The sequence below is a fragment of the Monomorium pharaonis genome, chromosome 10 (genome assembly GCF_013373865.1).
Source record: "Monomorium pharaonis isolate MP-MQ-018 chromosome 10, ASM1337386v2, whole genome shotgun sequence".
NCBI classification, from domain to species: Eukaryota; Metazoa; Arthropoda; class Insecta; order Hymenoptera; family Formicidae; genus Monomorium; species Monomorium pharaonis.
Window position 1 is genome coordinate 12,299,228 of NC_050476.1, and position 12,049 is coordinate 12,311,276.

A 12,049-nucleotide genomic window follows, 5' to 3' on the forward strand; every position below is an offset into this window, starting at 1 on the left:
AATAGGAGAGAAGAGGTCTCGCATTAACAACTCGACAGAAATAATGAATATAAGATTCGTATATTGAAAATGGAGATATCGACAATTCTACCTGACAGATATGAAATGGTCGTTCGACACTACTTTATTGCACGATTGTCGCATACTCAACGTAAGATTTACAACGTATCGAATATTACACTCTATAGGCTACACACTAAATTTTACAATATAACACGTGGCTTTAACAGCAGACGGGATAGGCTTCGACGGAATGCGCGTATTCCTCGTAGATATTCTCACCTACGGAAGTTCGTCTCGGTACCGCGTACATGGCTCACACTTTCGGTATGTGGCAAGTGAATCCCGGTACTATTACTCTACGCTCTATCTCGTCGCGAGACTCTGTTCCTTACACACAGATCGACTGTCGGCTCGACATACTCCCCGAGGGAGGAGACAATAGGCGAAATAATTATTATTGTATACGAGACGGAGATCGACACGGCCCTGCTACGCGGTGATTCTAACCTCGGTATATCTTGGTTATTATCAATCCGCCCACCGAACGCTCGGTAGGATAATTATTAAATAATTTCTCCCGAAATGCCGGGCCGGCCGTCTCCGTCCTTACCGCCTGATCGAAGTGGTGGCCTTACAGATATGGCGACGTCGTCGAGGACTGTGGAACCGCTCTCTGTGTCGTCTCGCCGAACAGTGACGAACCGTGAGCGGTCGGGAGCGCCCCGGATAGCGGCTCGCGCATCGATCGCGCTTCGATCCGCGCACACCGATCACTAGTCAATGGGGGGTCCTCTGCCAGTCCTACAGGATCTCAGCATCCGAGGGCGCCTCTGGTCGTGACGCCGCGCAATTCAAGGGTTGCGGATTGCACGCCTCGATGTCCTTTGCCGTATCGGCTGCTGCTGGGCCGGCTCGGGGTTGATCAGGACCCGTCCGGCTTACTCCTCGAGGCGGTGACGACCGCTCCGGCTGGGATTTCCTCCACCCTGGTCGTCGGGTGTAAGGGCGCACGCTCTCTCCCCGGCGTCGTCTCAGGCTGCACCGGACTGCTGCTCCTTTCTCTATAATGGAATATAGCGGCAGTATTTGTCCCACGACTTTTCCTACGTACCTCGGTACTGTACGTAAATACTTGCCCTGGCTCGCTGTTCTCCGGCTGCCCGGGGCCCCGCCGCTCGCTCGTCTATGCTTCTTGCTGACAGTTCCTCAACGGCTGCTCCATAATTTACAAATGGTCATCGTGGCACACCACTTCTCCCGCGGATCGCGTCTTCCGCTTGGCGGATACCTAAGTCTTATGAACTAAAGAAATATTACTCAGAAAAGGAGAGGCCGCTCTCCTCCTCGAGGTAACGAGCGGCCCCAAATGACCTTTCCCGGTCGGGCCATCCGGCCCTTGTGACTGACGAAAAACGTCACGTCACAGTGTAAGCAACTATACGGAGAACAGTTTCTTTCATACAATGTACATGGCCTTTTGCACATAGTCAACGATGTTAGGCAATTAGGTTCTTTGGAAACGTTCAGTGCATTTTGCTACGAGAACAATATGCCGGAATTTCGAAAACATATTCGAAAACCGCACCTTGCTCTTCAACAATTCTATAAGAGGATGTGCGAACTAAATAATTTTAGTTTTGCACACGTCGATAACCATATCCAAATTTGTGGTTCTAAACCTCATGCAGAGGGTCCTCTAGTAGAATACATCCTTGCCCGTCTTTGCCAGCAATTTCGGAAGCTGCAAGTGCGAAAAATCACATTTTCAACATCCACGCGTGATAATTGCATTTTCTTCAAAATTCTAATGTCTGCTTAATAACGAACATTGTACAAAGGGAAAAAAATATTTTTTTCATTGTTCAAAAATTTCGTACACAGATTGCTTTTGCGACGTAGCTTTCCCTCGGGAACCGTCAAGTCCGAAAGGGTTATGCCCAATTAAACGGTAACCTTTATTATTTTTAACGAGTAACGCTTTCTCAACAAAAATCGGTAGTTTACGAAAACGGTATCTCCCCAATGGAACTTGAAAAAGTTCTCCCCAACGATATCGGTAACTCGCGGAAACGGTATCTCCAAAGGTTCTCTCAACGATATCGGTAACTCGCGAAAGCGGTATTTCCAAAATATCGCTCGAGAATGCTCTCTCCACGATATCGGTAACTTGCGTAAACGGTACTTCGCAATACGATATATTTTGGGCGCCAGGCGCGAGTTTCCGCGCCACACAATAATTGACGATAATTCGGTAGCCAAAGAGAAAGCGTTACTGATGCCGGTAGCTCTTTTACTCGAAGCGATAGAGGGGCGTAGTTCTTAGATAAACGGGAGCTGTGGAGATTTCAGATCAAGGCAGGTCGCAGAATAGAATCGGTACACAATTTTCAAATAAATAACAAGGATCGAAACATATTTCTTGAGTGATGAAAGAATACGGTAACAAACAGAAATAATTGATACTACTCAACTTATCGGAACACGATCAATTCACGCGACGGAGACGAAAACAAGAAGTTAAGAATAGTAAAAATTGCGGAAACTTTAAAAAATCTACTATATAAGGCGAGAGGCCGACGAGGCTCTCTGCTCGAACAACAACAAATATAATAATTCACGGAAACTGTATTCGCGATAACAAGAACTTTACTATGAACTAAAGATGACTGTCGGCGCCGGCTTTGTCCGAAAGGGACGAACTTAACTAATCGATATTCGGGGCCGATCGGTTCAATCTCTCGTGCGGCAACGAGACTCTATTCTTTAATTCGAGTGTCTCTAGCGCAAAAGTAAACACAAAAACGGTAGCGGATTCCAAATTACCGGTAACACGACCAAAAGCGGTATTCTTTATCCGGACCCGCACGAGAGTCGATCGCCTTAGCCGAATTTTACGCAATTCCTGAGGGCTGCCGAGTGATGGCCTTACAATGCAAAAAATCTTGTCCACCAGAGTCGGTAACAAAAGAGCTGGTCCTCGTCGATACGCCACGGTACGCAGCTCACCGAACAGTGAGGAACCCCGGTCCCACGCCGTCCGGCTCGAGCCGCCGCGCAGGCGCGTTCAATTTTCGGAAGGTAGATCCGCACGCCTCGCCGGATCCTCGATCCACCGCAGCGCCTTCATCCCTCGGAATTTTCCGGAATCAGCGCGTGTCGATTTTCAAATGCGAGGTCTCAAAAGAGAGATCTTGTCCTGCCGCTTCGGCTGGTCCGGCTAGCCAGGCCGCGACCGAACCGATTTTTGTGGCGGGCGGTTGGTATTGATACGGCTGCTCCCCCGGTCTGCAGCCCGGTGGCGTGCCCTCGGCGTGATTCTTCCAGAGGATCGTCCTGCATTAACGCGGTATCCTGACGGAGTCGGTAATTTCATAGCTCAGAGACGGCAACGCGCAGCGGGGCCCGACGCACGGCTCGGCGGGGAACTCTTGGCGAGGTGTCCCGTCCACTACCGGTAGATGACGCCGAAACTCCCACGACGGCTGCTTCTCTTTCGTCGTTGCAACACTCAGATGTAGCCCTCACTCGGCGCCTTATTTCTAGTAAAGCTTAACAAAACAATATGAGAAAAGTGGTAACGCGAAAGTCAAAGGTACATTGAAGTTGCTTCCCCCTCGACTCGGCGAGGAGAAGTCCCAGACCGACCCCCTTGATCGGACTTACGCCCTTGTGATGAGCGCACTCGAACACGCCACGTCACACTTTATATGATGTTGGACTGATTTCCGATTGTGTGAGAGTATATAATTGCTGAAATCTGTCACATACAATCGAGGCAGTCAACTTAATCGATGTCAAAGGCAAAATGTACAGGCTGCCGAAGTGAAGTGGTGTAGAAGGCCAAAAAGAGTGCGTTCTTGCAAATGAGTAGATTTGCGTATCTCTACTTACATCCCTGATAATACCTCAATATTAAATAGAAGAAATTCTGAAGACATTACAATTTACTGACTACTTTTCCAAAAATAAAAAACCATACAACACAATTTATAGAAATTTTTTGTGTTATTCACATTTTATTTTTTTTGTGTGTGCAATGTTTATTTAAATAAAGAGTAACATTATTGCTTTCAACAAAAAACACGAGATTAATATTTGTTAAAAATACATGTAGTTTTAAATGTAGTTTTAAATCATTACATTTTGTTGTTGTTTATCGAAATCGTAGCAACATGGAAAATAAAGCAGAAGAAAAGAAAAAAGTTTTCAAAATTTCGAGCACTGGTGGAGTACTAAAGCCTTCAAGAAAGTTACTGACATCTTCGGACGATGAGTCTAAACGCCCAAACAAAAAACCTAAGAGTAATCCATAAAACGCATGAAGTAGGAAATTGACTGACTATGACTGATAGCCAAAAAGTTCGAAAATGCCGGAGGCAACAAAAAATATGTTAATGCGTCAGATAGTGATGATTCAAAAGTCATCTTGTGTGAAAAAACGTAAGTAGATTATATTAGTGTATTAATTATAAATGTATCCCTTTATTAATAATCAATTCACTTTAACTGTAAACTTCAACACTAAATAAACAAAAATTAAATTTGAAGTTTTTACTTGATAAGCAGCAATGTAATATAAATATAAAATAGAAGCAATAAATACTTTATAAACATATTCATTCACTTTTGTAACAATTTTATTCATGTTTTTTTTATATTTTTGGTTCAGGAAGGAAACGTTGTCTGTTTCGGATGAGCTCTCTTCCGGATTAGACTCTCCGATTTTTAAATGTAGCATGGATATATCACTTAATTCTCCAAAAGAGACGAATCTAACTTACCTCTTCGAAAGTTAACAGTGCTGCCCCGATTATTGATACGATAGACTCACGTAACTCAAATGAAATCCTCGAAAGAAATCATAGCATGGAAAATAAAGTAGAAAAAAGTAAGAAAGTTTCCAAAACTTCGAGCACTGGTACAATATTAAAACCTATAAAACGGGAACTGACATCTTCGGATAAAGAATCTAAACGTCCAAATAAATCGAAGAGTGACCAATCTGTAAAACTCGTGAAGCAGGAATTGAACTGACTACGACTGATGACCAAAAGTTGAAGAATTCCGAGGGCGAAAAAAAATGTGTCAATAAATCGGAGAAAGAGAATATTCCAAATACATTTAAAAAATTGAATAATCCAGAAATCAACTGTTTTTTTAATTCTTCTTTTGACAATGACAACATCTTATAATACTAAAAATCATAATTATGAATTATTTTTTTATGAGAAATATTTATATTTATATTTCTTTCTGTTTATTTATATATTTATTTATTTAAATTTTTTAAATTCTTATCTTATATAACTATACTGTTAATATTGCATTAATTACCTTACCTCTCTGCATTCCCAGCAATCCTGACCGTTTAACTTAGCTCTGTTTTTTACTGGTAAAAAATAACTTGTGTTAATTTTATCTTTCAATGTACTAACATTTTCCATTTGCATAGAAGTATGTTTAGACGAAGGACATAATTCAAAATTTATACGTTTTACAGGAATTTTCCTTGTAGGACGTATAAATTTTGGATTATGTCTTTCGTCTAAACATACTTCTATGCCTACTAGGAGGGGTCATAAGAAAGATACATACGCTTCGGCGGCTGTATGTATCTTTCTTATGACCCCTACTCTACCCTCACCACGAGTGACTCGCTTGCCCCGCGGTTCTCTTCTGGCAACTTTGCCTAGTAGGCTCTAAAGACTGAGTGCGCTCGATTATTTAGAAAAAACGGTCGTACACTCGTGACAAATGCTGTAAATCAATGTTCTGCAGTTTCCGAGATACTGGAGGCAATAGTGCCTGCAGTTGATTAATTCCCATTGGTGCTTCTTATAGTTTTTCGTACAGCTTTTTTTCGCAGCTTTATCAATTAGTCCTTTCTAAACATATTAATATTACTGTCTTTCAGGATTTTTTCCCAGCCCTTTTTAGGGCTATTTGTGTTTTCTTACAGGTCTTGTTAAAATAATCCTTTTCAGGGCTACTGTACAGCAGCCTTTTTCAGACCTACAACACACCAGTCCATTTCAAGACTACTGTTTATCAACCCTTTTTAGGCTATTATTAGCCCTTTTCCGCATCAATAAAAGTACATATCCTTTTAATTCCCAAATATTTTATAACCTAAAGAGTGCAGATTTTGATTCAAATTGACTATCTTTAATAATATTTAGTGTAAAATGCCAAATCGAAACCGATTAAATTGTTACATATGTAATGAAAGATTCCCTTTAAGAACAATGGCGCGTATTGATGAAGAAGGAAACGCTGACAAACTGAAAATAGCCATTTATAGACGAAATGATTTCAATTTGCCTCTTTTAGATGTAACTGATCGTACACGATTATGCCTTAATTGTAATCGGTCGGTTCTTGAAGAGATAAGAGCTATTGAACAAGACCCTGGCTGCTCTTAAGATTAAATGTTTTAACGCAGACTAATACCTGTATCATCTGTAATGCCGAGTTTGATTTGCATCGACTCTCAATGGACTGCAAAGCTAACGTTTTCATTTCTACAAACATTTTCATTCCTGATAATGTAAAATCATGTAGACATCATTTAGATCATCGAGGTTATCTTCTGTCACTCTTGTTACTTGGCTTGCGTTTCATCAATAGACCGTACCTGATTAGAGGACCGCAACTTCAAATATTTCTACAAAGTCTACGTAATGTAGCGCCAAGTATGACCAGAGTAGAAGATGAATATAGTTTTAGCGATGAGGAGTTCAGAAGCTTTTGTCTTGTAACAAAAGAACAATTTCGGGAACTATTTACGTTTTGCGATAGAATCCCTTGTGCTAATGGATACAGATATGTCAGTAAGAAGGATCTACTACTTTTTTGATGTAAGTTGCGAAAAGGTCTTTTAGATGAATTCCTTACTTCTATGTTCCAGTATTCAAGTAGACAGGCAACAAGTATGGCTATTGCGACTGTGAGAGAGTCTTTGATGCTGCGTTTTGTGCTTAGCAATATTGGCTTTGATGCTATAACCCGTGAAAATTATATTGCTAGACATGTTACAGAATTCGCCAATGAGTTGTATAATCCAGAGCCTGATACTCCTCGAGTCATTGCAATCATCGATGGTACCTACACTTATATCCCAAAAAGTACCAACTTCAGAGCATTACGACAGTCTTATTGCGTACAAAAAAATCGACATTTAATCAAACCGCACTTAATAGTTGCTCCTGATGGCTATATTCTAGACATCCAAGGTCCACTTTTCTGATAGTCGGAATAATGATGCTGTTATTCTAGAGTTTCAGAGAGATGCGGAAAGAATGAGGCAATGGTTACAAGAGAACGATATTGTTCTTGTCGATCTTGGATATTGAGATGCTATTGAGTTACTCAATCACTTCGGTATTGTTTTGAAGACGACGGTACATCTCGAACAAGGTGAACGTCAACTTAGCACGGAAGATGCTAATGCTTCGCGTATTGTTACGAAATCAAGGTGGATGATAGAAGCAAGAAATGGGCATATAAAGTCAATCTTTAAATTCTTTGATCGGGTCGTACAGATCCAACATGTTCCACATGTAGGAGACTTGTACCGGATAGCTGGTGCTATAATTAATAAATATCATCCGCTTCTAACAATGGTAGGTGCTAACGTTGAACTAGCTCGGCGATTACTTGAAAAGGCGAAGGAACCAAATGTTCAAGCCTTTGTAGAAGCAAAAAGTCTTCACACCCGAAACGCTCAAAGATGGATTCGCTTAGATACAGCGCACTTAAATGATTTCCCAATTCTAACAATTGAATATTTAAGAGACCTTACGTTTGGTACGTATCAAATAAAACTATCTCCTTTATATGTGCAAGATAAATTACGTAGAGATGATGATAAAGAATTCCAAATTCAGATGTTACGACATGAAAACAGACTACCTTGGGCAGGTTTAATAAGGGTTAGAGTATATTCTAGATTTCGTAACGCAACGAAATATCAACTCTGGATAGCATATCGATCAGCTCTCGAAGAAATAGAAAACGACGAAATGGAAGAACATGATGATCCAAGGTCATGACGATACAAGGTCACTATTGTACTTGCAAATCCGGGAGTCGAACTGTTGGCACCTGTGCACATGTAGCCAGTGTTATATGGTACATAGGATATGCAAGGCATCAGGCAAATATTTGTTACCTTTCTGCACGACTGATTGAGAGCGTGCAAGATGCTGCAAATCGTCTGCAAGAATAAATATAACCACTATAAAAGGCAGGTTACTGCAAAATGTCAATTGCATCAACCTTTTTAGGAAATAATTAGTATACTTAATCTGATCTTGGATCAGATAAAAAACATCACAACACAAAACCTGACTCAATGAAACTCACACCGTGACTGTGTACAAATATAAAAACGTATACCTTTTACACTTTACGACAACCTAACCCTCGGTCTTATCTTAGTTGGTCGGTGCGGACACGCACGAGCACACACACGCACACAAACGCCCGCGCGCAGATAGTGAGTATTCTATTCTAAAGCCGATTTTCTGACTTTTAACCTTCTGTATCTCGAAAACTATTGATTTTTAGAATTTGGTGCAATGATAACTTTTCATCGTCATGACAAAAACTACCACATACTGAAGATTCAGCCAATTTGACCGAAAACCAATTTCTATATGTTTTTGCGGGGTCCTTTAATTTAACTGTAAACTTTAACATCTAGTAAACGTAAAATAAATTTGAAATTTTTACTTGGTAAGCGGCAATATAATATAAATATAAAATATAAGTAATAATAAATACTTTACAAACATACCCAGATAGCCAAGCGAGATTGAGCATATCGGGCAAATTAATGCACTGCATCACTGCATGTATGTTGTGAACTTGCCTACAATTTGTCTACAACTTGCCTGATGCTAATTTTGTTTTACGTTAAATTACAATAACATTGTAATTTAACGTGAAACAAAATTAGCATCAGGAGGGCAAATAACCTTCATAAGTTTATAAAATTGTAAGTGCATGCATTGAGGAATAATAAACTTGTCACATTGACAGGAAATTGTGCATGCATGTTGACAACTTGCCGTCAGTTTGTTGAATTCTAATGAATAATTTTACATGATGTCAGAACAACAGACAGTTTGAGGAAACACCTTGGCTTTAGTTTGATGAAATTAATAGGGAATAAGTGAGAGCAAAATGACAACACGTTACCTTCATTTGGCTATCTGGGTATTTATTTATTTTAATAACAATTTTATTCATGTTTTTTTATATTTTTTGTTTAGGAAAAAGACATTATATGTTCCGGATGAGCTCTCTTTCGGATTAGATTCTTCAATTTTTAAGGGCACTATGGATATATCACTTAATTCTCCAAAAGAGACGAATCTAATTCATCCTACCTCTTCGGAAGTTAACAGTGCTGCCCCGATTACTAATACGATAGACTCATATAACTCAAATGAAATCCTTGAAAGATTAACGTGAGTAACATAATATTTTAAATGTGAATATTTTAAATGTTTTAAATGTGTTAAATTCAGCCTTTCATGTGAAAGGTTGAATATTACTTATGATACTTATAGTAATAGTTTTAATTATTGTAAATTTTGTAGGGTACTAGAAAAACAAATGAATGAACTACTCGAAGGGCATAAGCAATTGATGCAGCAAGGTCAACAGATACTAGAGGAAATGTTACTGCATCAGAAAACAGTAGGCAAAGTAAATGTAACAAAAATCTTTTACGAACTGCTCGAGCGCTTTCCGCTTAATACGCTAGACCAATTTAATGAAATAGAAAGCGACTCCCAAAGAAGTGCGCGTAAGAAAAAGGTGAGCAGTTTAATTATTAATGAATCCATTGCATCTACAATATCTATTATAATTTCTCAATATGTAATTAAAATGTATGGATTACTCTTTATAATTTCAACGCTGTATAAGCTGCTACTTTATAAGTGAGTTTACAACGTATAATATTGAAACATACTTTATTTTATTATTTCAGTATCATCATTTGAAAAGTTTAGGAGGCTCCAAATTGCGTGACTTTTTACATTCCTCTCTAAAGGAGATTATGACTGACGAGTTGGTTAATAAGTTTACGTGGTCTGGTGGTGCTGAGTCAAGAAATTTTGGTGATACAAAAACTGCCAATATCCTATATCGTAAGACATTTTTTTATATAATATACAACCCATCGTTGCAAAAATTTCCCTACAATTTCTATTGAAAAATTTCCACTTAATTTTTATTTGTTTATATCAAATGGCAAATGACTGAATTTGTGCCAAAATGTTTTCTATTAGTTAACCCTTTAAAATCAATATGAATTTTCATACGGTTTTCTTATTTCTGTTTTTCGTTGATTTTTGTAAACGAACAAAAAAGGAACTAAGAAAACCGAAAATTTATTAGTGAATTAACCTTGTGTAACTTTATAAATATTTTTTTTTTTCAGTTGCAGCTCAAAATTGTCCGTTTTTCAAAAGACCAGAGAACAAAATGGAATTTAAAATGGACATGCAGGAGGTTTTACGTGCGGCAAAGCAGAGAATCCGTAATAAAATTTAAAAAAATGCATTTCTAACTGAAAAGCAGGATTCCGAAGATGATGGAACCGATGATGATCAAGAGTGTATATCCGAGGAGATGACCGAATACGAATCGGATAATTAAACGCGTTTACATATTATGTGAAATAATAATATATTACAGTATAATATATTAAAACTTTTGTTAAATATTTTGTTGTACTAAGAAATGTAGACGATATGTGAGGAGATAACCGAAATGAAGATATAATATGTAAGGAGATGATATATGTGATATATGTGATGATATATGTGATGATATGTGAGAAATGTAAACGATATGTGAGGAGATGACCGAATACGAATCGGATAATCAAACGCGTTTATATATTTTATTATGTTTGTTATAGGTTGAAAGTGAAATAATATATTACAGTATAATATATTAAAACTTTTGTTAAATATTTTGTTGTACTAAGAAATGTAGACGATATGTGAGGAGATAACCGAAATGAAGAGATGATATATGTGATATATGTGATGATATATGCGATGATATATGCGATGATATGTGAGATGACCAAATACGAATCGGATAATTAGACGTGTTTATATATTATTATGTTTGTTATAGATTGAAAGTGAAATAATAATATATTAAAACTTTTGTTAAATATTTTGTTGTACTAAGAAATGTAGGTGATATGTAGACGATATGTTTCACATTTTATATGGTAAATAAAAAAAATAAATAAAAAATGTCATGTTATGTCATGTCGTGTTTTTTAATATCTTTAAGTGTCTTAATATCGTTTAATACATATTTTATATATTAAAAAGTATGGTACAAGGTGAGAGCAATTGATGCTCATATGACCCACACGCATGTGGTACTCACGCGTGCGAGTCATATGAGCCTCAATTGAGGACGCATCTGTCTAGCACCATGAGTTCACGCCGTGCAAATTATCCGCATGACGTGCATGCATCGTGAGCTCACTTAGCGGGCATTTTGTTATCTGGGTATAATTGTCTTAATCTCCACTTTATGTTCCGATGTTTCAGTTTGTGTTTTAGAGATTTTATTTATACGCTTTTAACACATATAGATATAATTTTATAAACTCATGAAGGTTATTTGCTCTCCTGATGTTAACTTCATTCCACGTTAAATTACAATGACAGCAAATTGTGGGCAAGTTTACAACATACATGCAGTGCATTAATTTGCCCGATATGCTTAATCTCGCTTGGCTATCTGGGGAGCGAATGGCGAGGCACGGACAGGCGTAAAGCCGCGCGAGCATAAGCGTCCCGTCTTCGTGTATCTTTTCCGGACCGCCTGTCGCACGCGGACACGAGAGATTTTCAATTCACTAGACGGCAAGGCTCGAGGATAAGCCAGGAAGGCGTGGATACCGTGAAAAAGGTTAGGTCTCTCGGTCAAGAAGCAACGACGCGGTCGACTCCCTCTGCGAGCGACGGTCGCGCGTGCCTCCGAGACGCCGAACGACGAAGAT

General features: G+C 38.8%; 1 protein-coding gene and 1 long non-coding RNA gene across 4 annotated transcripts; both read left to right on the top strand.

The window, feature by feature from the left end:
- Positions 1 to 383: 383 nt before the first annotated feature.
- LOC118647662 lies at positions 384 to 4,858 on the top strand. The gene is made up of 2 exons (XR_004964829.1): positions 384 to 4,443; positions 4,673 to 4,858. It is a non-coding gene; the product is annotated as an uncharacterized LOC118647662 (long non-coding RNA).
- Positions 4,859 to 5,290: 432 nt separating this feature from the next.
- Positions 5,291 to 11,302, top strand: LOC105831861. 3 transcript variants are annotated; one of them, XM_036292940.1, is made up of 7 exons: positions 5,291 to 7,103; positions 7,279 to 7,809; positions 7,890 to 8,248; positions 9,279 to 9,476; positions 9,609 to 9,828; positions 10,004 to 10,163; positions 10,457 to 11,302. In XM_036292940.1, the coding sequence occupies exons 3-7, from the start codon at positions 8,205 to 8,207 to the stop codon at positions 10,567 to 10,569; spliced, it is 735 nt and encodes a 244-aa protein (XP_036148833.1). In that variant the 5' UTR covers positions 5,291 to 7,103; positions 7,279 to 7,809; positions 7,890 to 8,204; the 3' UTR covers positions 10,570 to 11,302. The 3 variants fall into 3 exon arrangements, with proteins under 3 accessions (XP_036148833.1, XP_036148834.1, XP_028047660.1); XM_028191859.2 differs by adding an exon at positions 8,572 to 8,739 and having other exon boundaries at positions 5,296 to 7,809; positions 7,890 to 8,500; XM_036292941.1 differs by having other exon boundaries at positions 5,291 to 7,809; positions 7,952 to 8,248.
- The last annotated feature ends 747 nt before the right edge of the window (positions 11,303 to 12,049 follow it).

Coding starts and splice junctions, on each gene's coding strand:
- LOC105831861 (XM_036292941.1), top strand. CDS start 8,205: ATGCTGCAAATCGTCTGCAAGAATAAATATAACCACTATAAAAG. Junction 9,829..10,003: donor GAAGTGCGCGTAAGAAAAAG/GTGAGCAGTTTA, acceptor TTATTATTTCAG/TATCATCATTTGAAAAGTTT. Junction 10,164..10,456: donor AACTGCCAATATCCTATATC/GTAAGACATTTT, acceptor TTTTTTTTTCAG/TTGCAGCTCAAAATTGTCCG.